This window comes from Anomaloglossus baeobatrachus, chromosome 4 (genome assembly GCF_048569485.1).
Source record: "Anomaloglossus baeobatrachus isolate aAnoBae1 chromosome 4, aAnoBae1.hap1, whole genome shotgun sequence".
Classification (NCBI taxonomy): Eukaryota; Metazoa; Chordata; class Amphibia; order Anura; family Aromobatidae; genus Anomaloglossus; species Anomaloglossus baeobatrachus.
In genome coordinates, this window is record NC_134356.1 from 658,964,705 (window position 1) to 658,990,349 (window position 25,645).

General features: G+C 46.7%; 1 protein-coding gene across 3 annotated transcripts in view; it reads right to left on the reverse strand.

The window, feature by feature from the left end:
- The window catches only part of LOC142304286 (potassium channel subfamily T member 2-like), a 266,854-nt gene that overhangs the window by 91,542 nt on the left and 149,667 nt on the right, over positions 1-25,645 (reverse strand). For 2 of the 3 annotated variants that reach the window (XM_075346517.1, XM_075346518.1), the window contains exons 11-17: positions 19,472-19,636; positions 14,745-14,881; positions 13,016-13,079; positions 10,229-10,337; positions 6,672-6,780; positions 4,948-5,004; positions 3,820-3,969 (exon numbers count right to left, since the gene is read on the reverse strand). In XM_075346517.1, coding sequence (XP_075202632.1) covers positions 3,820-3,969; positions 4,948-5,004; positions 6,672-6,780; positions 10,229-10,337; positions 13,016-13,079; positions 14,745-14,881; positions 19,472-19,636 — 791 coding nt within the window. The remainder of the gene's footprint in view (positions 1-3,819; positions 3,970-4,947; positions 5,005-6,671; positions 6,781-10,228; positions 10,338-13,015; positions 13,080-14,744; positions 14,882-19,471; positions 19,637-25,645) is intronic. The other variant, XM_075346519.1, reaches the window with a different exon arrangement.

Consider the following 25,645-nt stretch of genomic DNA (forward strand, 5'->3'; position numbering starts at 1 on the left):
ATAGTATAAGGGGGTTGTGTGGGGACATAATATAGTATTAGAGGGCTGTGTGGGGACATAATATAGTATAAGGGGGTTGTGTGGGGACATAATATAGTATAAGGAGGTTGTGTGGGGACATAATATAGTATTAGAGGGCTGTGTGGGGACATAATATAGTATAAGGGGGCTGTGTGGGATCATAATATAGTATAAGGGGGTTGTGTGGGGACATAATATAATATCAGAGGGCTATGTGGGGACATGATCTAGTATAAGGGGGCTGTGTGGGGACATAATATAGTATTAGAGGGCTGTGTGGGGACATAATACAGTATTAGAGGGCTGTGTGGGGACATAATATAGTATTAGAGTGCTGTGTGGGGACATAGTATAGTATAAGGGGGCTGTGTGGGGACATAATATAGTATAAGGAGGCTATGTGGGAACATAAAACTGTGTAGGGGTCTGTGTGGGAATATAATACTGTGTAAGGGGGCTGTGTGAGGACATAATACAGTATAGGGGGGCTGTGTCGGGACATAATGCTATGTAAGGGGGTCTGTGTAGGGATATAATACTGTGTAAGGGGGCTGTGTGGGGGGCATAATTCTGTGTAAGGGAGCTGTGTGATGATATAATAAAGTGTAATGGGGCTTTGTGGGAATATCATTCTGTGTGGAGTGGCTGCCTATGGGCATAATACTGTGTAAGGGGGCGGTGTGGGGACATAATACTGTGCAAGGGTACTGTGGGGGAGCATAATTTTGTGTGGGGGCTGTATGCTTACATAATATTATGTATGGGGGCTGTATGGAGACATAGAAGTGTGTGGAGAGGCTTTTTGGGGACGAGCATGAGAAATTTCGGCTCTGTGGCTGACCGGGATTGACCCTATAGAACCTTGTTCTAAGAACGAGGCTCCATAGGATTCGATGGTTGTTGTGTGACATTACACCATTGGATTACGTCAGAACTTCGAGGATTTATTTTTTATTAATACATTGGTGAATGAGGGAACGTGGGTCTTTATTCAAATAAATTATTTTTTACCTGTTTGTGTATGTGTATGTTTTAAATTAACACTTGCCAGGTTAGTAATGGGGGTGTCTGATTGCCACCTCTCCATTACTAACCCCTGGGCTTGATGCCAGCTGCAAATTCATAGCTGAAATCAACCACAAAAGTATTACCCTAATTGCCATCACACCAGGGCAATTGGGTAAAGTGCCAGTGTTTGCGTAAGGCCTCTTCCACACGTCTGTATTTTGCATCAGTGTTTCGTCAGTGTGTCATTAGTGTTTGGATGCCAAAACCAGGAGTGGAACTTACTGAGAAGAACTATAATTGAAAGACTGACACCTGTTCTATGTTTTGAAGACACTCTTGCTTTTGGCATCCAAATACTGATGACACACTGATGCAAAATACTGACGTGTGAAACAGGCCTAACTAATGGATGTGGCACTTCTTGGTCTGTTGCAGGCTGATATTTTTAGTCTGGGAAGGGTCAAATAAAATGGGCCTTCCCGCCCTGATAATACCAGCCCCCAGCTGCCTGCTTAACCCCACACCTTTTTTTTTATTTATTTATTTTGTTCACAGCAGCGTACAGTCATCTTCAACATGTCAAAAAGCATGTTGATTGGTTGCATTGCAGCCTTTCAACAAACTTTATTAACATATGATCAGCACCCAAACTCGGACACAGACTTTTTTGAAAAGTGAAGGCTTGGGCACCAGGCTTCCAGCACAAACCCCGAAGTTTACCGTTCCGGTTCGCCCACCCCTAAGTGCAAGCGTTCCAAGTCTACACGACTCGCTATGTTGTCAGTCAGGACTCATTATGAGCAATTTATCTGCCATCGTAAAAGGATCCTCCGTCTAGAGGCGTTTACAGTGTTTGTGGCAAATGGGCTCTACTTGATGGCGGGAAACATGTACTGTAGTATTACCCAGACATCCCAACCTCGAAACACACCCAACTCCACCCAGTCCTTTTTGTGCGCCCCCATAGAAATAGGGCGCCATGTGAATCCCCTTAGGATTTCCATAGATGACCCCGAGACACATATACAAAATGATGCCCCCTGAGTGCCCCTCTCACACAGTAGGGTGCCCTCAGAGCCGTTCCTATATAATATTATGCCCCTCAGATCCTCCCACATTGCCCGAATTATGATGCCCGAATAGAGATATGTCCTCTAAATATGCAATTTCACCCCCATAGTGCCCCCTCAAAAATATAATGTCCTCATAGAGCCCTCCATGAAGTTTGATAACCCCTCCCCCACATGATGTCCCTACATTGTCCACACACACGATACCCCCAAATATAGTATAAACCCCTCACAGTGCTCCTCATACAATACCATACATGATGCCCCCCACATAATGATCCCTTCAGCGCCCTCCCACATTGCCTCCACAGTGTGTTGCCCATGATACACACATTATGATGCCCAATGAAAAATATGCCCTTTAAATACACAATTTCAGCCCCAACGTGCCCCCACAAAATATAATGCCCTCCACATAGTGTGATGACCCCCCCCCCCCCCACACACATCATGTACCTACAGTGTCCACACACATGATAACCGCAAACACAGTATAAACCCCATCATATGGTATAATACCATACATGAAGCCCCCCACATAATGATGCCCCCCAGTGCCCTCCCACATCGCTCCCACAGTGTGTTCCCCATGATGCCCCACACACAGATTATGATGCTGAAACAGAAATATGCCACCTAAATATACAATATTCAACCCCACAGTGGCCTCCAAAATATATAATGCCTTCACAAAGGTCTGCACATAGTCGGATGACCCCCTCACAGTATTATGTTCACATATAAATCCCCTACAGTGCCCTCCATTTATTGCCCACAGTGGCCCTGCACAGTGTGATAATCATACATGATGCCCGCACTAAACGGGCATTATGTATGGATATCACAGGCTGCCACACAATGATGCCTCCAAGTGTGAAGCACACACAGAATGCCCCTACAGCACCCCCAAACAATATGATATCGACACATGAAACCTCTATAGGGCCTCCCCTTCCGCAAAATGTATGATGGCCCCAGTGCACTTTTTCCCCCAGTATGGTGTCCTTCCACTCCACTCAAGACAAAAAATAAACACAGGAAGTCAAGCCTTAGATGTCACTGGTGAATGGTGGAGCTGGCGTATCGGGATAGTGGAGGCCAATGTACACATAAGAGCATTCAGAGAAAATGGGGGATCCGTGGCTGCTGACAGAAAAAATAGAAAGGCAAGTGTCCGGGAGAGCATTATGAGAATCCTGAGGAAATCGGAGCAAAAACTATTCCAGCAGGTGAACGTCAGCAGATCAACATGTGCTGAAATCACTTCACCTAATCTGATCCTAACCCCCCTCCGACCAAAGAAGAATTGGGCAAGACAACAGGGGTAAACTCCACAACTGCACAAAGCAGTAAGCACTACTTCCACCAGATAGTCTGGAATACTGCACCTCACAAACCAACTGAGATAAACTATAGCTGGCATAGGTGGAAGAATTCAGCCAGCATAAATAGGAGGGGAGCAGATGTGATTGCCTTCCGCACAACATGTGATCAAAGGGGACTAGCAAGCAGACTACCCGAGATTAACCCTAGCTAGTATGCCTATGAATCAGCAGACAGCAGGTCGATGCCCAAGTTTGCCTGACACCAGAGAATTTTTCAAACAGAGTGTCAGAATCTGTCATCTGAACAGAACCATACGCTGCCATGTCAGTCAGTTTGTGAATATCTCCCGTGTGGCAGAATAAGACAATGTTGTAAACGTTTGCAGACAACTTACTTTTTATGAGCGTGGAAAGAGGAATATGTGAAGCTTTTCCCCTCAAATTCTCCAAAAAATTTGCTCTCGCTTAGTCGTATGTGGTAGATTTCATTGGCAGAACATCGGCTGTAGTTTCTTTGCCATTGATCAGGTGAAGTGGGATTGTCTCTAATGGGGGAATGAAGGGAAAGCTGTTAAGTCCCTGGAGAAGTAACGGGCCTCTATAATCAGCAGATTGGTGGTCAGACCCCCCCCCCACTGATCTAATTTTGATGATTAAAAAAAAAAAAAACCTGTCACTATAAATTGTTTATTTTTTAACCTGGTGTAAAAGTCTCTGTTCTCCTGAATCTGGGGATGTCTTACTTTTGTTCTTGCTCCTTTCTGTTCCTGAGATATGGCCCACTCTTTCCTTTATATAAATCTAATCTTGTTAGCCAAGTGGGTGAGGTCTTGAAGAAGACGCCCCACCCACTTGGAACAAGACAACATTTATATATTCAGGAAAGAAGGGGCCATATCTCTGGAAAGGAGAGGTGCAGAGACACAGGAGAAACAATGCCGGATTCAGGAGAACGGTGGCTTTTAGACTAGGTAACATATAAAATACATACTTATGACTAGTGTTCTCAACTTTTGTAACCCGAAAACTCATCTGGAAACTGGATTATTCCATCTATGGTACTTTACACTAGTGCCCGTTAATATTGTACTTTTATAATGTGCCCTAGATAACTTATTTAAGAGTATTTGGGGCAAATATTTCTTCCATAGTTTCTTAAAAGTGTTGCCAAACAAACTGCCACACAATGTACCGCCATATATTGCTCAAATTATACCAATATACAGTTCCCAAATAATATCTCCAAACAGAAATCCAACTACTCTCTATTACAAAGTCGATTAGGGCATTTGGGCTTCATAGACAGGGGTACCCTGCTCGTGACTCCCCGTTATGAGCCTGTCATGAAAGCCACCATATAATACTATGGCAATATCAGCAGACGTTCACCAGGGTTGCCAGGAACAAGAGCCAAAGGGGTGAAATGTTTTCAAGTCTTGAGAAACTAAGATCAGATTCCTGTTCCCAAAATGTTACTGAAGGCATGAGTAAATAATATTAAGACCAGAGGTCCATCTTGGTACCTGGAGAGGGCTTGCCAGGGGCTTGGGCGTTGGCGGAACGAATCCGTAGTAATTGCCCTTAAAAAGACAATTAGATGTAATGAATTAACAGAAAAAAACTGTAATCATCATTTAATTTTTTATCTGCAGAAATTAATAATTCACATAAAAGTTAAAAAAATCTGCTTCTTTCTCTCCCAGGGACTGAGCATTCATTCTTAAAATTCTCAATTCTGGGGTAAAATCTGTCTTCAGTGCGTACAGATATTCCCATTTGTAGCACTGGTGTTCCTGTGCCCCTTGCTCTTCTGCCCGCAGGGTTGCCTCTCTCCACACTACCTGGCGTCCCCACGGCGCTCCACGTGGGTGCGTCCTGCTTCCCCCTTCCAGGGACGGTGCGCGCGGCACAGGTCCTCTGGGAGTGCGCCTAGGGTATGCGCGCACATCACTGCCTTTCTTTTAATGGGGCCAGCGCGTCACTCCCAAGAAGTGCCTCTCCGCCTATCACTGAGAAGCACTAGGTACTTAAGGCACACTCCCACTAGGGGAGGTGCCTGATCAACGGCTTTTTTTAGTGAGTTAGTCTTCTGTACCCTAGCCAGCAAGTTGTCAGGTCACCCTTGTCAGTCCTATCCTGCCTGTACCTGGCTCCAGTCCGTCCTATCCTGCCTGTACTTGGTTCTAGTCCATCCTGCCCTGTTGGTACCTGATCCTGTCTGTCCTGCCTGTACCTGGTCCCAGCCTGTCCTGCCCTGTTGGTACCTGATCCTGTCTGTCCTGTCCTGCCTGTACCTGGCTCCAGCCCGTTCTGTCCTGTTGGCACCTGGTACCTGGCCCTGTCCGTCCTCTTGGTACCTGCTACCTGTCCGTCCTGCCTTGTTGACTCTAATGACTGGCCTGTCCGTCCTGGACATGCCATCTGCCTCAGCCACCGTGGTGGTCCCTGCCTTGCTAGTGACTCTGCCTGTCTGACCTGCTCGTGCCGTCTGCCTTAGCTATCCTTGTGGTCCCTGTCTACACTAGAGACTCCATCTGTGTCTGTCCCTGTCCTGGGGGTCAGGTGCTATAGTCCTGGTCCCTGCTCTGGGAGTGACACCTGGTGTCTGCCTCCAGATGGACACTTAGTCAAACCCCTCCCACTAAAGGGTAAGCCTGGGTCCCCCCCATGGTCCAGTGGGTCCACTTCAATTCACCATTTTACTGTCTCCGGCAGTAAGCGTTACACCATTACTGACATGGCAGTTGGTGCTCAGGCACCAACTGCCATCTTTTAGCTCAATAATGAGGATATCTATTTTCGCTGATACAAATTTTACCCATAAATTGAGTGAAAGAAGCAGATTTCTCTGATGAGACATAGTACAAAGTTGTTTATCTTCACTTGTACATTTGATTTATGAAAAAAAATAAATCATTAAAACGATGATTACAATATAAATCCCATTTTTAGCCATATATTTGGTGACCCAACTGTACCAAGTCCTGTCCTCAAAGAGCCCCATCCTGTCCTACCCGGAACTCTCATAGAGAAAACACTTGGTAATAGATTAGGAGAGATAACTCTCAGGTATAGTATAGGAACATCTTTAGTTTTGATTGGTCGTCATTACAGTTGAGGCATAGGGGGAGGTTTCTGCTGAAGCAAGCCTCCTCCCCAGTATCATACACCCCACCTCCTGTCCTATGGTAAAGGAAACAATGGACACTCCAATGAAACAAAAAAAAAAGATGATTCTGTCACTTACTGCCCCCTAGAGGTGTGTATCAGTAGTGTAATGAGGGTGGAGGTTGCTGGGCAAACACAGTTGAGCGCCAACATGGCATACTTAAATTCTTCTTCACAGACCACATGATCTAAAAAAAGAGGAAAAAAAATCAGAAATAAAGGAAAAGTAAAAAATATACATTATAACAGAGTCAGCCATATTGTACCCAGCGATCAGCTTTGATCAGTGAGGGAATCTCATAGGAAGTGTCCAGTAATCCTGCACTGCCCCCGCAGGAGAAACGAGGAACTACACCACTACCATTTACCAGTGTTTCATGGAGAGCCCCAAGACCACAGATCAATAGACATTCTGACCTCGCTCTGGCCTAATTCTTGCCTCGCTTTGGCCTTATTCTGGCCTCGTTCTGGCCTCATTCTGGCTTCGCTCTGGCCTAATTCTGACCTCGCTTTGGCCTAATTCTGACCTCGCTTTGGCCTTATTCTGGCTTCGCTCTGGCCTAATTCTGACCTCGCTTTGGCCTTATTCTGGTTTCGCTCTGGCCTCATTCTGGCTTCGCTCTGGCCTCATTCTGGCTTCGCTCTGGCCTAATTCTGACCTTGCTTTGGCCTTATTCTGGCTTCGCTCTGGCCTCATTCTGGCTTCGCTCTGGCCTAATTCTGACCTCGCTTTGGCCTTATTCTGGCTTCGCTCTGGCCTTATTCTGGCTTCGCTCTGGCCTAATTCTGACCTCGCTTTGGCCTAATTTTGACCTTGCTTTGGCCTAACTCTGACCTCGCTTTGGCCTTATTCTGGCTTCGCTCTGGCCTAATTCTGGCCTCATTCTGGCCCTGTTTTGCCTCTCATAGAATTACATTGAGACTTTGTGACACAACTTCTGATTTCCTGTCACTCAAAAATTATAAGCACAAGATGGAGCCAGGGGACCAGAGTGGTGCCGAATAAGGATGGATCTGTGAGGGAATCCATCAGGAAGGATCCAGTAAGCCTGTACTGCCCCCGCAGGAGAAAAAAGGAACCATTACCAGTGTTTCAAGGAGAACACTAAAGGGTGCTTTACACGCTACGACATCGCTAGCGATTGCTTGCGATGTCGTGAGCGATAGCACCCGCCCCCGTCGTTCTTGCAATATGTGGTGATCGCTGCCGTAGCGAACAATATCGCTATGGCAGCGTCACACACACATACCTGTGCAGCGATGTCGCTGGAGACACCAAATAATCCCTCCTTCAAGGGGGAGGTGCGTTTGGCGTCACTGTGACGTCACTAAGCGGCCACCCAATAGCAGAGGAGGGGCGGAAATTAGCGGCCGTAACACCCCGCCCACATCCTTTCTTCCTCATTGCCGGTGGAGGCAGGTAAGGAGATGTCCGTCACTCCTGCGGTGTCACACATAGCGATGTGTGGTGCCGCAGGAACGATGAACAACCAGCGGCATGCACCACCAACGATATTATGAAAAGGAGCGACGTGTCAACAATCAACGATTTTTGACGTTTTTGAGATCGTTGATCGTCGCTCCTTTTAGTCACACGCTGCGATGTTGCTAATGGCGCCGGATGTTCGTCACGAACACCGTGACCACGACGATATATCGTTAGCGATGTCGCAGCGTGTAAAGCACCCTTATGATCACAAATCAATACAAGTCTATGGGAGCCTCATTCCAGTCTCTTGATGGCCTTGTGCCCTCGCTCTGGCCTCATTCTGCCCTCGCTCTGGCCTCATTCTGCCCTCCCTCTGGCCTCATTCTGCTCTCCCTCTGGCCTCATTCTGCTCTCCCTCTGGCCTCATTCTGCCCTCGCTCTGGCCTCATTCTGCCCTCCCTCTGGCCTCATTCTGCTCTCCCTCTGGCCTCATTCTGCCCTCGCTCTGACCTCATTCTGCCCTCCCTCTGGCCTCATTCTGCCCTCGCTCTGGCCTCATTCTGCCCTCCCTCTGGCCTCATTCTGCCCTCCCTCTGGCCTCATTCTGCCCTCCCTCTGGCCTCATTCTGCCCTCCCTCTGGCCTCATTCTGCCCTCGCTCTGGCCTCATTCTGCCCTCCCTCTGGCCTCATTCTGCTCTCCCTCTGGCCTCATTCTGCTCTCCCTCTGGCCTCATTCTGCCCTCGCTCTGGCCTCATTCTGCCCTCCCTCTGGCCTCATTCTGCTCTCCCTCTGGCCTCATTCTGCCCTCGCTCTGACCTCATTCTGCCCTCCCTCTGGCCTCATTCTGCCCTCGCTCTGGCCTCATTCTGCCCTCCCTCTGGCCTCATTCTGCCCTCCCTCTGGCCTCATTCTGCCCTCCCTCTGGCCTCATTCTGCCCTCGCTCTGGCCTCATTCTGCCCTCCCTCTGGCCTCATTCTACCCTCCCTCTGGCCTCATTCTGCCCTCCCTCTGGCCTCATTCTGCCCTCCCTCTGGCCTCATTCTGCCCTCCCTCTGGCCTCATTCTGCCCTCCCTCTGGCCTCATTCTGCCCTCCCTCTGGCCTCATTCTGCCCTCCCTCTGGCCTCATTCTGCCCTCCCTCTGGCCTCATTCTGCCCTCCCTCTGGCCTCGTTCTGCCCTCCCTCTGGCCTCGTTCTGCCCTCCCTCTGGCCTCATTCTGCCCTCCCTCTGGCCTCATTCTGCCCTCCCTCTGGCCTCATTCTGCCCTCCCTCTGGCCTCATTCTGCCCTCGTTCAGATCTCGCTCTGGCCTCACTCTGGCTCTCGTAAAGTTACATTGAGACCTTGTGACATAACGTCTGACTTCCGGCAGGTCAGAAGCTACATACACAAGATGGCGTCACGGGACCGGATCGGCACCAAAAAAGTATGAAGACAGTATCAGGTGAGTATAAGGCTATGTGCGCACGTTGCGTACAAGCCCTGCAGAAATTTCTGCAGTGATCTGAAGAGCACATGTGCGCTTTAGATCGCTGCAGAAATGTCCGTAGTGAGCGCCGATTCCATGCGCTCTGCCTGCAGCTCCTGCCATAGACAGAGCAGGAGCTGCCGGCAAAGCGCAGGAAAGAAGTGACATGTCACTTCTTTTTGCGCAGCGCTTCGGCAGTAGCCGAAGCGCTGCGCTCTTAAACGCCACGTGCGCACGGCCCCTGCACAGTCTCCATAGACTGTGCAGGGGACGCAGGACGCATGCAGTTACGCTGCGCTACAAAGCGCAGCGTAACTGCATGTTTTTACGCGACGTGCGCACATAGCCTAAGACAGGGGACTTAAATTTCAAGCGCCACTCCAGCACAGAAAAAAAAAACAAAACCCTGGAGTGGCGTTTTAAATCAACCAGCAATGCGAAAAAGACGACAGGTCCTCCAGAGCAAGCGGGACGATGACACTCTTTTGAATATCACACCTACTGGCCATTGGCAGTACTGCAGTTTTTTCTTTACCTTTTTTTTTTTTTTTTCTTCATCGGTTAAATTGCTTTTTTTATTATTATTTAATAAACTGACAATATTCCCATTGAAACCTAATGTTCGATGTGACAAACAACGTGTGGCTTATGTAATAACTATCGCCGTCACTGCTGCGCATAAAATCATTACATAAATGCACTAGAGACGTAATAACCGTCTTGTCTGATTCATTACCTGCAAATTTGATATGAAACTTGTTTTCCGGCTTCAGTATCTGGACGTAAAGAGGGCAATTAGGGGCGAAATCTTTTACGGCCCAGGCTCGGAGAATGGTCTGGTGATCCTGGGGAGCAGAGAGAACATTGCACTCTATTGGTATCACTGAGTGATCTCTACCCTCCTAACACAGAACCTCGTCCATTATTACTAATATCACATTATTACAGCACGAAAAATGTGTCCTCCCCATCAACACTCAGGAGGGAGCACAGATAACAGATCCACTTTAGTTGTCGACTCTTTACTGTGCTTGTTATTGTCCCCTGTAGGGTCATACACTACAAAGGAAAATAGTCTGGATTTTCGAGCCAATTTCAACCATTTGCTGGATACACAAGAATCAGAAAAACTACTATAACACTGCCCCTATCTGGTATACTATAATACTGCCCCCTATGTACAGGAATATAACTACTATAATACTGCCCCCTATGTACAGGAAGATAACTACTATAATACTGCCCCCTATGTACAGGAATATAACTACTATAATACTGCCCCCTATGTACAGGAAGATAACTACTATAATACTGCCCCCTATGTACAGGAAGATAAATACTATAATACTGCCCCCTATATACAAGAATATGTAGAATATATCTACTATAATATGGCCCCTATATACAAGAATATAACTACTATAATACTGCTCCCTATGTACAAGAATATAACTACTATAATACTGTCCTCTATGTACAAGAATATAACTACTATAATACTGCCCTCTATGTACAAGAATATAAAGACTATAATACTACCCCTATGTACAAGAATATAACTACTATAATACTGCTCCCTATATACACGAATATATCTACTATAATACGGCCCCTATATACAAGAATATAACTACTATAATACTGCCCCTATGTACAAGAGTATAACTACTATAATACTGCCCGCTATATACAAGAATATATCTACTATAATACGGCCCCTATATACAAGAATATAACTACTATAATACTGCCCCTATGTACAAGAATATAACTACTATAATACGGCCCCCATATACAAGAATATAACTACTATAATACTGCTCCTATGTACAAGAATATAACTACTATAATACTGCTCCTATGTACAAGAATATAACTACTATAATACTGCCCCTATATACAAGAATATAACTACTATAATACTGCTCCTATGTACAATAATATAACTACTATAATACTGCCCCTTATGTACAAGAATATAACTACTATAATACTGCTCCTATGTACAAGAATATAACTACTATAATACTGCTCCTATGTACAAGAATATAACTACTATAATACTGCTCCTATGTACAAGAATATAACTACTATAATACTGCCCCTATATACAAGAATATAACTACTATAATACTGCTCCTATGTACAATAATATAACTACTATAATACTGCCCCTTATGTACAATAATATAACTACTATAATACTGCCCTCTATGTACAAGAATATAACTACTATAATACTGCTCCCTATATACAAGAATATAACTACTATAATACTGCCCTCTATGTACAAGAATATAACTACTATAATACTGCTCCCTATATACAAGAATATAACTACTATAATACTGCCCCTATGTACAAGAATATAACTACCATAATACTGCCCCCTATGTACAAGAATATAACTACTATAATACTGCCCCCTATATACAAGAATATATCTACTATAATATGGCCCCTATATACAAGAATATAACTACTATAATACTACCCCTATGTACAAGAATATAACTACTATAATACTGCCCTCTATGTACAAGAATATAACTACTATAATACTACCCCTATGTACAAGAATATAACTACTATAATACTGCTCCCTATATACAAGAATATATCTACTATAATACGGCCCCTATATACAAGAATATAACTACTATAATACTGCCCCTATGTACAAGAATATAACTACTATAATACTGCCCCCTATGTACAGGGAATATAACTACTATAATACTACCCCTATGTACAAGAATATAACTACTATAATACGGCGCCCTATGTACAGGGAATATAACTACTATAATACTGCCCCTATGTACAAGAATATAACTACTATAATACTGTCCCTATGTACAAGAATATAACTACTATAATACTGCTCCTATGTACAAGAATATAACTACTATAATACTGCCCCCTATGTACAAGAATATAATTACTATAATACTGCCCCCTATGTACAAGAATATAACTACTATAATACTGCCCTCTATATACAAGAATATAACTACTATAATACTGCTCCTATATACAAGAATATAACTACTATAATACTGCCTCCTATATACAAGAATATAACTATTGTAATACTGCCCCTATGTACAAGAATATATCTACTATAATATGGCCCCTATATACAAGAATATATCTACTATAATACTGCTCCTATGTACAAGAATATAACTACTATAATGCTGCCCCTATGTACAAGAATATATCTACTATAATACTGCCCCTATGTACAAGAATATAACTACTATAATACTGCCCCCTATGTACAAGAATATATCTACTATAATACTGCCCCTATGTAAATGAATATGTAAATCTGTGCACATATTGAATGTAACTATACTCATGGTACTATTTTTTAGAGGTTTTACTTCTCTGCCTCTATAATGGACACATTACACTTCCCTGGCTCGTATCTTCGTCCGTGTCATCGGGGTGATTAGTAGTCACAAGTCCCTATATTAAGCATACAGCAGTAATTGTCCCCAATCCCCCTGGGACGTACAGCTGCGATGCGGTCAGTTTCAAAGCGGTTGCTGAGAATGAAGCAGGCTTCGGCGTCATCAATTCTATAAAAGTGTGATAGGTAGAGAAAAAAATGGTGGAGAGAAGCAGGGAAAGAGGAGAGGAACAAGAACAAAGGGGAGAGTGTTAGTTGTTGGTTATTGATGACTTAGCTTATGAGGATTAGGAAACAGCGCTAGAAACTGGGTAATTTCTCATGGTGATCGGAGTACTTTATATTGCACTGATGAGTGCTGATAAGATGAAACAGGCTTTTACTCTACAAGTAGGCAAACATGGATTATTACCAGTGCCCTTTATAAACTAAAAACCTTAGCGTTAAGAGTTTTTTGGTACAGAGCTCCAAACTTCCTTGCGTCCTTTAAAATTTTTCTTGATTGCAGTCACCACTAGGGGGAGCTCCAGAGCTTGCTGAATACAGTTTTATTAGTAAAATGAACCTGTCAGCGGCGTTTATGTCATAAAATAACTGTAGGAAAGCAACGGACAGGGGACTCCTATTCTGTCCCTCACGCTAGGGGATACTAGGCTACCCCTAACCTGAGGGTTACCCCTATAAGTGGAGATGTCTGAGTCCCGTGCCTGGCTATGCTCCTCACCAGAACTAATCTGATTCGCCCATCTCTTCAGGGAAGGAAGGGGCAGAAGTGAGATGGAAACACAGATTAAGACAAGGGAAAAAACAAAACCATGACACACTGTAAACACATAGGAACAAACAATAAGAGACTCAGGAGAAAGGCAAGAGCCGGAAGGTAGCAACAAAAGGGCAAGAAAGGTTATCTCCGCAACCACATACAGCAACATGGAAACACAGATTAAGGTAGCAGGGAAAAACCAAAGCTCTGCTGACACATGGCAAACACACAGGAACCAACAATTAGATACTCTGGAGAAAAGCAAGAGCAGGAAGGTAGCAACAAAAGGGGGAACAAAGGTTATCTTTGCAAGCACACACAGCAACATGGAAACACAGATTAAGGTAGCAGGGAAAATCCAAAGCTCTGACACATGGCAAACACACAGGAACCAACAATTAGATACTCTGGTGAAAAGCAAGTGCAGGAAGGTAGCAACAAAGGGACAACAAAGCTTAACTCCACACAGTACCACAATCACCAGTTAGTCTGACTCACAGCACCTTACCAGACCAGTATAGAAAAGCTATAGCTGGTATAGAAGGAAGGATCTAGCCAGCATAAATAGGAGGGGAAGATGTGATTGGCTCACCCACAACATGTGATCAAAGAAGACTCACAAGCAGACTAGCAGAGATTAACTCTTGCTAGCCGGTGTATGTACTACCAATCTGTTTGTTGACCCTCTATGTGGCCCTACAGGTGACTAAAGGAATCAGGATTAGGAAAAGCCTTTCCGGTCACAGGAGTTGGTGGGAGAGGTTTATAGGGTCAATCAGGGTCGCATTGTACATAGCAAGCTCCTATACTGCCCTTATTTGATGGAGACAGAATCTATCATATATATCTACATGTGTGCTGAGGATTTGGAACTCTGTACCGGTGAATCTGGGGTGCGACTGATACAACGATTAAGGAATGAATCATCAAAAATGTGCAATGTGCCAATACTGAGACGTCTCCCGGTGAGACTGATTATTAATCTCCGGCAATTAGGTAAATGTGCCGGAAGATTCGGAGTTCTCCCCCGGGGGCAGGATGCTCCGCCCGGATATTTACTATAGGACGTACTTGGCCCTCATGAGATCCTGATCCTTCAGTGCCGAGCCCTGCAGGTAGATGACGCGCTGCGACCACAGGGGAATCTGTAAGACTCTTCTCACCGGCAGATCCATTTCGGTGGGACACAGGAGAACCACGTAATGATCCTGCGCGACATGAGGGATGAGCACATTATCCACAGTAATGGGTGGTATTTAATGAGCAATCATCATTTGGAAAGTTCCAGAAGTAAAACTTAACGGATTTTTTCAAGACTTTTCACAAACTTTTCAAAAATACGACGGCTTTTCTTCCAAAAATAGCACCACACCCCCAGGGGCATACACAGAAATCATGGGGCCCAAAAGGTCAAATTGGATCCACTGCCCCACACACTATGATGTATGCTATAGAGGCCGCCATATACATTACACCAAAGGTGGCAGAACCAGAGGGTTTCAGTCAAATGTGTACGGCGGCCTACTGGGAGAAGGAGAAGGATCCGGCCGGTTCAATGCCAGCAGCCCATCCTGTGTTCTCTGGGAGATATGCCACTGCCAGAAGTGGACACACGAGTCTGGAGGAAGCACAGGAGTGTGGAAGACACAAGGGGTCCAGAGGAAGCAAAGGGGTCTGGAGGGTGCACAAGGGTGTGGGGAACGCACATGGATCTGGAGGAAGCACAGGGGTGTGGAGGGTGCACAGGGGTGTGGAGGGTGCACAGGGGTGTGGAGGAAGCACAGGGGTGTGGAGGGTGCACAGGGGTGTGGAGGAAGCACAGGGGTGTGGAGGAAGCACAGGGGTGTGGAGGGTGCACAGGGGTGTGGAGGGTGCACAGGGGTGTGACGGAAGCACAGGGGTGTGGAGGAAGCACAGGGGTGTGGAGGAAGCACAGGAGTGTGGAAGACACAAGGGGTCCAGAGGAAGCAAAGGGGTCTGGAGGGTGCACAAGGGTGTGGGGAACGCACATGGATCTGGAGGAAGCACAGGGGTGTGGAGGGTGCACAGGGGTGTGGAGGGTGCACAGGGGTGTGGAGGAAGCACAGGGGTGTGGAGGAAGCACAGGGGTGTGGAGGGTGCACAGGGGTGTGGAGGGTGCACAGGGGTGTGACGGAAGCACAGGGGTGTGGAGGAAGCACAGGGGTGTGGAGGAAGCACAGGGGTGTGGAGGGTGCACAGGGGTGTGGAGGAAGCACAGGGGTCGGGAGGATACACAGGGGTGTGGAGGATACACAGGGGTGTGGAGGGTGCACAGGGGTGTGGAGGGTGCACAGGGGTGTGGAGGGTGCACAGGGGTGTGGAGGAAGCACAGGGGTGTGGAGGGTGCACAGGGGTGTGGAGGAAGCACAGGGGTGTGGAGGAAGCACAGGGGTGTGGAGGAAGCACAGGGGTGTGGAGGGTGCACAGGGGTGTGGAGGAAGCACAGGGGTGTGGAGGAAGCACAGGGGTGTGGAGGATGTACAGGGGTCCAGAGGACGCATAGGGGTGTGGAGGATGTACAGGGGTCCAGAGGACGCATAGGGGTCTGGAGGGCGCACAAGGGTGTGGGGAACGCACATGGATCTGGAGGAAGCACAGGGGTGTGGAGGAAGCACAGGGGTGTGGAGGAAGCACAGGGGTGTGGAGGAAGCACAGGGGTGTGGAGGATACACAGGGGTGTGGAGGAAGCACAGGGGTGTGGAGGAAGCACAGGGGTGTGGATGAAGCACAGGGGTGTGGATGAAGCACAGGGGTGTGGAGGATACACAGGGGTGTGGAGGAAGCACAGGGGTGTGGAGGATACACAGGGGTGTGGAGGAAGCACAGGGCTGTGGAGGATGTACAGGGGTGTGGCGGAAGCACGGGGGTGTGGAGGAAGCACAGGGGTGTGGAAGATACACAGGGGTGTGGAGGAAGCACGGGGGTGTGGAGGAAGCACAGGGGTGTGGAGGATACACAGGGGTGTGGAGGAAGCACAGGGGTGTGGAGGAAGCACAGGGGTGTGGATGAAGCACAGGGGTGTGGATGAAGCACAGGGGTGTGGAGGATGTACAGGGGTCGGGAGGATACACAGGGGTGTGGAGGATACACAGGGGTGTGGAGGGTGCACAGGGGTGTGGAGGGTGCACAGGGGTGTGGAGTATACACAGGGGTGTGGAGGAAGCACAGGGGTGTGGAGGAAGCACAGGGGTGTGGAGGCTGCACAGGGGTGTGGAGGAAGCACAGGGGTGTGGAGGAAGCACAGGGGTGTGGAGGGTGCACAGGGGTGTGGAGGAAGCACAGGGGTGTGGAAGATACACAGGGGTGTGGAGGAAGCACGGGGGTGTGGAGGAAGCACAGGGGTGTGGAGGATACACAGGGGTGTGGAGGAAGCACAGGGGTGTGGAGGAAGCACAGGGGTGTGGATGAAGCACAGGGGTGTGGATGAAGCACAGGGGTGTGGAGGATGTACAGGGGTCGGGAGGATACACAGGGGTGTGGAGGATACACAGGGGTGTGGAGGGTGCACAGGGGTGTGGAGGGTGCACAGGGGTGTGGAGTATACACAGGGGTGTGGAGGAAGCACAGGGGTGTGGAGGAAGCACAGGGGTGTGGAGGCTGCACAGGGGTGTGGAGGAAGCACAGGGGTGTGGAGGAAGCACAGGGGTGTGGAGGGTGCACAGGGGTGTGGAGGAAGCACAGGGGTGTGGAGGGTGCACAGGGGTGTGGAGGAAGCACAGGGGTGTGGAGGGTGCACAGGGGTGTGGAGGAAGCACAGGGGTGTGGAGGAAGCACAGGGGTGTGGAGGAAGCACAGGGGTGTGGAGGATGTACAGGGGTCGGGAGGATACACAGGGGTGTGGAGGATACACAGGAGTGTGGAGGGTGCACAGGGGTGTGGAGGATGCACGGGTGTGGAGGGTGCACAGGGGTGTGGAGGAAGCACAGGGGTGTGGAGGGTGCACAGGGGTGTGGAGGATACACAGGGGTGTGGAGGGTGCACAGGGGTGTGGAGGATACACAGGGGTGTGGAGGATACACAGGGGTGTGGAGGAAGCACAGGGGTCGGGAGGATACACAGGGGTGTGGAGGACGCACAGGGATCTGGAGGAAGTACAGCGGTGTGGGGGCGCACAGGGGTCTGGAGGATACACAGGGGTGTAGAGTATGCATAGGGGTCTGGAAGACGCAAACGAGTCTGGAGGAGGCACAGGGGTCCCAGGGGATGCGCAAGAGTCCGGAGGATGCACAAGGGTTCAGGGGATACACAGGGGTTTGGAGGTTGCACATGGGTGTGGAGATTGTACAGGGATCTGGAGGATGCACAGAGGTCTAGAAGAGGCACAGGGATCTAGAGGGCAAACGTGAGTGTGGAGGGCACACAGGAGTCTAGGGGATGCACAAGGGTCCGGAGGGAACACAGGGGTCCAGAGGACACAGAGGGGTCCAGAGGATGCACAGGGGTCTGTAGGGTGCACAGAGGTCTGGTGGATGTACAGGGATCTGGAGGACACACAGGAGTTTGTATAAAGCACAGGTGTCTGAAGGATCCACAGGCGTGTGGAGGTTGCACAGTGTCTGGAGGACACACAAGACTTTGAAGGACACACAGGGGTCTGGAGGATGCACAGGGGTGAGTTTGGAGGATGCACATGAGTCTGGGGGTGCACAAGAGTTTGGGGAACACACAAGAGTCTGGGGAACACACAAGAGTCTGGGGGGCACGCAACAGTCTCGTGGGCACACAACAGTCTGGGGGGTGCACAGGGGTCTGGGGGTGCACAGGGGTCTGGGGGATGCAAAGGAGTCTGGAGGACGCTCAGAGGTCTGGTGGACACACAGGGATCTGGGGGAAGCACCAGGGTCTGTATGACTGACTGAGATCTGGCGGATGCACAGGGGTCTGGTGGACGTAGGATCCTTTAGGGCGCAAGAGTCTTGGGGACACACATAAGTCTGGCAGCAGCTCTCTCATAGAGAACACAGGAGTGCTGCTGATTATGAGGAACTCAGAAGAGGTAGCTGTCAAACCAAAATTTGCCTGACAGCTATCTAATGTGTATGAGGGACTTAGACTGCCGTCACAACTGTATGTTTAGGGCTCTGCCATTGTACACAATGAAGAGGCTGCAGTGCAACTTCCCCTTCATTCTGCTGAATTCCTGCCTGCTTTCTTCAAGAAAATATTGCCACTTCTGTGCACAGGTTGTGTCTGGTATTGCAACTCAGTCCCAGTCACTTCAATATACTTCAATATAGCTAAGCTGCAATATCAGACACAGCTTATAGATAGATGTGTTACTGTTTATGGAAGGAAGGAGCTCTTAAGATCACCTATAAGACCATGGCAGCAACTGCATGTACCAAATCCAGGAACAGTGGCTGTTCTGGGAACTATAACTCAATCCCAGTTCAAGCATATGGACTGCAGTACCAGGCACAGACCTGACTATGTGCCTGGTGCTGTGTCTATGTAGACAGTGAAGGACCCTGGGGACATGTCTTTTCACTACCAAACCAAACAGACTTCTGTCAATTCTAGATTATATTTGTTTGTTAGGATTTTGACTGCAGTACCAGGCACAGACCTGACTGTGTGCCTGGTGCTGTGTCTATGTAAATATTGAAGGACCCTGGGGACATGTCTTTTCAATACCAAACCAAACAGACTTCAGCCAATTATATTTGCGTTTGTTAGGATTCAAGTAATTAAATTTGTACCATTGCTTTTGGATCCAGTCTACATATGGATTTCGAGTTCCCATGCCCTGCCCTAGACACAATATTCTTGTTCCTCACCTGTAGTCGGGGATGCGCATAGAATTCATTAAGAAAATCCATGAGAAGATCTATTTTTAGGGAGCTGACACAAAGCACCACATGTTTCTCCGTCTGTGCGCGGTACCGGCTGTAATTGCCTCCAGACTTCTGTCTCTCCATCCAGAGGAACACAAGCTGCTCGAACTAAAGCACAGTGACATGGCCACGTTAGGGACATCAGAGTCAATAGCTGGGTAACAGCATGATGGATGGAAGCGGGAGCAGATATAACTCCACCTTCCAGTATCATTTTATAGCAGCAGGATATAGTGCGGGTGGTGAGACCACCGCAGATAGCAAACATAGGGTTACAGGTAGCAGAATGACACCGTAGTAGTAACAAGTCATCAATTCTAGTATCGGGCCCAACTGAATCATCTGTATTCTGGCAGCTGAATGCAGCTTTGAGTGTTACTGGAGTTGTAATTTAGGATTACGATACCTAAATGGAATCAGTCCGCCCCAAACTATTAGTATGATCATGTAGCTCTATCAAAGACAAGTCCAGAAATACCTTTACATGGCCGGTTCGTTTTTTCGTGACCGAGAAATCAGCATTCAAATTGATATGTACATTGAGGCTGAAGAGCTATTTGTCTGATGCCTCCGTCACTCCAGCTCTATTCCCAACCCAGTGCTGCCTCTTCCTGCTTGACTGACAAAATCTATGCTGTGTGACTTCAAGGGGTTGTCTACTACTAAGATAACCCTTTGTCATTCCCCATGTTTCCCCCATGTAAAATAACAAAAACTGCACTCACCTCCCATACCGGGGCTGTTTCAGTGGTGTTCGGACAAAACGAGCAATCAACAGGAAGTGAGCTCAGTGACTGCGCTCACTTCCTGTTGATTGCCCATTTTGTCCGAAGGTTGGGAGACTGAAGCTGGGGCTGATTGGACACGGGGCTTGCATAACGTCACAACCTACATGAGCCCCGACACTGCGAGCCTGGACACCGCCAGAATGGGAGAGGAGTATAGTCTTTATTATTTTACCTGGGGGAAACATGGGGGATGAGAAGGGGTTGTCCTAGTAGTGAACAACTCCATGAAGTCACACAGCATAAATTTAGTCAGTCAAACAGGAAAAGGCGGCGCTGAGTGGGGAAAAGAGCTGGAGTGACAGAGGCTTCAGATCTACAAACCCCTTTCAGGCAAAAGGGACATCAGTCAAAGAGGGGGAGGTGAAACTGGGTCAAGAATAGAACTGGAGTAATGGGGGCTTCAGATGTATAAACCCCTTTAAGGGAAGAGAGACATCAGTCAAGCAGGGCGAGGCGATGCTGGGTGGAGAATAGAGCTGGCGTGACGGAGGTTTCAGATCTGCAAACCCCTTCCAGGCAAAAGAGACATCAATTAAGGAGGGAGAGCTGGAGCAGGGTTGAGAATAGAGCTGGAGTGAAGGAGGTTTCAGATCTACAAACCCCTTTCAGTCAAAAGGGATGTCACTCGAGCAGAAAGAGGCAGCGCTGGGTGGGGAATACAGCTAGAGCGACGGAAGCTTCAGATCTACAAACCCCTTTTAGGCAAAAGAGATGTCAGTCAAGCAGAAGGAGGAAGAACTGGATTGAGAATAGAGCTGGAGTGTTATAATTCAGTGACCGAGGAGGATCAAAAAAAGGCAAAAACTAGGAAATCCAGAGTGTCACCAGAGTGGTTGGAAACTCAGCTGACTGCAGACCTCACACTGACAACACAACTAGAAGAAGCCGTGGGACAAGCCTACGATGACCTAGTCGCCTCGACACAGCCGGAGAACTAATTCTTCCTAAAGGGAGAAAAACACTAAAAGCTAATCTGCCTCAGAGCAGTTCCCCAAAGATATAGTTAGCCCCCAAACATATAAAACCGGGGAGACAAGATGAAACACAGTACACAGGTAGAAAACAGATTCAGCAAAGATGAGGCCCAAACTATCTATATAGGAAAGGACAGAAAAGAGCACTGTCTGCAGCTGTGCAATACCCTAGAAAAAAACAACACACCTGATAGGAAAAAAGCTGAGACCACACGGCCTCTCCCCCACTATATCAGTACTCTGGTGTTACTGGGATCCAAGCAAAACACTAATATAGAGGAAGGACTAACATTAATACCAAGCATGACAAAACACAAATACATTGCAGAATATGGCGCAAGGTACACAGACATTCCCAGCAGGTAATGATCCAACTCCACCCAGGACTCCACACAGGCAAAATCAGGAGACCAGTCTTAACACCTCCAATATTAACAACAGAAAAATGGAAACAAAACTAGCAAAGGTACAAAGACCAAACTTTTCTGTTAGGAGTTCTGGTAGAGACAGAAGATAGGGCAGGCTTTAGAATATCCACAGCACCACAGGAGACAACATTGATCACCGGCCCAGTCCAAGAGAAAACTACTCAGTTATACAGGCCCAGTCTGACAACCTGATTTCCAATCATCATCAGCTGTCTGGCTTCTGTTAAGCTGACCAACTCCACTACCAGCACTGGCCACATGAGGGAGCCCCAAACCAGAACCCGGTACAAATGTGTTCACAACATGGAGTGATGGAGGTTTCAGGTTTGCAAACCCCTTTCAGGCAAAAGAGACATCAGCAAAGGAGGGAGAGATGTAGCTTGGTTGAGAATAGAGCTGAAGTGATGAAGGTTTCAGATCTACAAACCTCTTTCAGGCAAAAGAGACATCACTCAAGCAGAAAGAGGCAGCGCTGGGTGGGAAAAAGAGCTGAAGTGGCGGAAGCTTCAGATCTACAAACCCCTTTCAGACAAAAGAGATGTCAGTCAAGCAGAGGGAGGCAGAACTGTGTTGATAATAGAGCTGGAGTGGCGGAGGCTTCAGATCTACAAACCCCTTTCAGCCAAAAGAGACATTAGTCAAACAGAGAAAAGCGGAGCTGGGTTGAGAATAGAGCTGGAGTGACGGAGGCTTCAGATCTCCAAATAGCTCTTCAGCCTCATTTTTCTTAGCATTTCAAATGCTGATTTTTCGCTAATGGAGAAACGGACTGGCCATGTAAAGGTATTGCTGGATTTGTCTTTGAAAGAGCTACATGTGCATATAAATAGTTTGGGGGGGGAGTCAGATTCCCTTTAAAGCATTTTCAGATGAGAAAGGTACAAGCAGGGCAGTAGTGAGGGAGTTCACAAAGAGAAGTGACGGTTCCGGGGGAGGTAGAGATTAATTACTGATTGACACCGCAGTGGTATGGGGTCATCCATGGCAGTAATGGGGCCGCCCCTCCCCAATGTATTTCTTTGGGCGTTACTAAAGTTCTAATTTAAGATCAAAGTAATTATTAAAGTATTTGCTGATGATGGAAAAATAAAAACAATTGTGGTATAAAGTGGATCTGTTTCCAGGGAGATGTTCTGGCGGCGCGAAGAATCCCTCACATCGGCCATCTGCAGGTATCGTAACAATAACACATCAACATAATGCAATGGCTCCAGGCACAAAAGCGGGTGTGAATAGCTGCGAGCCGCGGGGACCGGCACAAAGGACATTGTGAAAACCTACAATAATATGTTTTCAATTATTTTCCCTTTTGTTTTTGATTTTACAGATTGTTCCCACTGTAAGATTCAAAGTCGACCTCATTGTTCATCTTTTTGTAATTTTATAAGATCCAGAATTATGGATGTAATAGAATTAAGTGGTGTATGATAATACAGTCCCTGACAGAGGTTCTGTCGCTTATCCATGTTATGTAAATAAAAGCTTATAAACTGACTTTAAATTCATCCATTGGTTTTATAAATTACTCTTTTGAAAGCTGAAACCCTCCCAAATTTGGTTTAGGTCATGAAAATAAAGTTGCTGAAATATTGATCATTTAATGAACACAGAAAGGTCAGATTTTGGCAAGACAAAGGTTTTGTCGCCCACAGAAAGTAATGCGAAAGCCAAACAAGTAATTAACTTCTAATACAAAGATATGTTGCATAACATTGGTGAATGAAGTTGTGGTGCTATTAGAGCTACATTTAATATTTTGTGTGACTTCCATGAGCTTGAAGGACTGCATCCATGCGGTTCAACAATGATTCATACAATGTATTGATGAAGTCATCAGGAATAGCAGAGAATGCAGTCTTACATGCCTCCCAGAGTTCATCTAGATCCTTTGGTTTTCTCTTCCAAGCTTCCTCTTTCATCCTACCCCAAACATGCTCAGTGATGTTCATGTCTGGTGACTGGGCTGGCCAGTCCTTGAGCACCTTGATCTTCTTTGCCAGGAGGAACTTTGTTGTAGAGATGGATGTATGAGATGGAGCACCATCCTGCTGCAGAATTTGACCCCTTTTATGATTGGGAATGTAAGAGGTAGCTAATACTTCTTGATATTTTAGGCTATTGATATTGCCTTCCACCTTGCAAATGTTTCGCACACCCCCATACTGAATGTAACCCCAGACTATGATCTTTCCACCACCAAATGTAACTGTTATCTGGATCCATACGGCCTCCAGTAGGTCTCTGGCAGTATTTGCAGCGGCTGTGGTGTAATTCAACTGAAGATTCATCAGAGAAATCCACCTTCTGTCACTTTTCCAGCGTCCATCTGTTTAGCAGGCTTGGCAAATGCCACATGGTTTTTTAAGTGCCTTTTGTTTAGTGCTGGCTTCTGGGCACTGATTCAACCATGGAGGCCATTTCGAGACAGAATCCTACAAACTGTTCTAGTTGACACAGGGACTTGAGGTGACCAGGCCTGTTGGAGCTCTGCTGCAGTGGAAGAGGGGCTGGCTATGGATTTTCTAACCAACAAACGTTCCTCCTGAGCAGTTGTCATGCGGAGTCTCCCGGACCTGGGCTTGTCAAAAACATCTCCAGTCTCTTCAAAACTTTTTTAATTCTTTGAACTTGACGCTGAAACACATTAAAGGTGCCAGCCACCTCTGCAGTGGATCTGGTCTTCAGCCGCTTGATAATCAAGGCTTTGGTCGCAGGATGGATTTTTGGCATATTATCAGAGGTCAAGTTGCAGTTCAAGTGAAGGTCTGGGGTGCTGGGTTTCTTTTTATACACACCCACTAATTAACCGATCATTTAGTGAGCACAGGTGAGGATGTAAACTAGGATTGGGTGCATTATATGACCAGGCGACAAAACTTTTGTCTTGCTAAAATCTGACCTTTCTGTGTTCATTAAATGATCAATATTTCTGCTTTGCAGCAACTTTATTTTCATAACCTCAATCAAATTTCGGAGGGTTTCAGCTTTCAAAAGAGTAATTTATGAAACCAATGGATGAATTTAAAGTCAGGTTATAAGCTTTTATTTACTTAACATGGATAAGCGACAGAACTTCTGTCAGGGACTGTATTCTGTCTACCTGCAGCCACCAATAGATCCCTGCATTATACACTGGATACAATGATAAACCCATATGCAGTCAGCTCCAGAGCTCCCCCTACTGGTGACTGTGCGAAGAGAATTATCATTTAAAGGGAGTCTGTCACCCCAATATAAATATTATATAAGCAGTACTTAGCAGGACTTCGCCCCTTATCAGAAAAAAATGACAGTAGCATGTACAGTTTAGTGCCTTAAAAAGTTCTTTTAATGTAAATGCAAATTAAAGGGTTATTCCCATCTCCAAGATTTAGTAGGTGTAATAATAATATTAGCAAATACCTCAAATTAGAAATGTAGTATAGTTCTCCTGATTAGGTATGTCACTTACCTCATGTGCAGGGCATTGCAGCGTAGGTATCCATGGTACAACCACGAACAACTAACTAACTGTAACTATATGCGTGGTCATTATCATGGATGCCTAAGCTGCAATGCCCTGCACATGAGGTAAGTGACATACTTAATCAGGAGAATTATACTACATTTCTAATTGGAGGTATTTGCTAATATTAGTAATATAACTCCTTAGTAGGTGTAATATTACTAATATTAGCAAATACCTCCAATTAGAAATGTAGTATAGTTCTCCTGATTAGCTACGTCAATGACTAATATTACTCCTACTAAGGTGTTATATTACTACTGTAATATTAGCAAATACCTCCAATTAGAAATGCAGCATAGTTTTCCTGGTTAGCTATGTCACGTACCTCATGTGCAGGGCATTGCAGTAACTTAGATATCCATGGTTATGATCATGAGCAACTAACTGTCACTATATGAGGGGACATAACCATAGATACC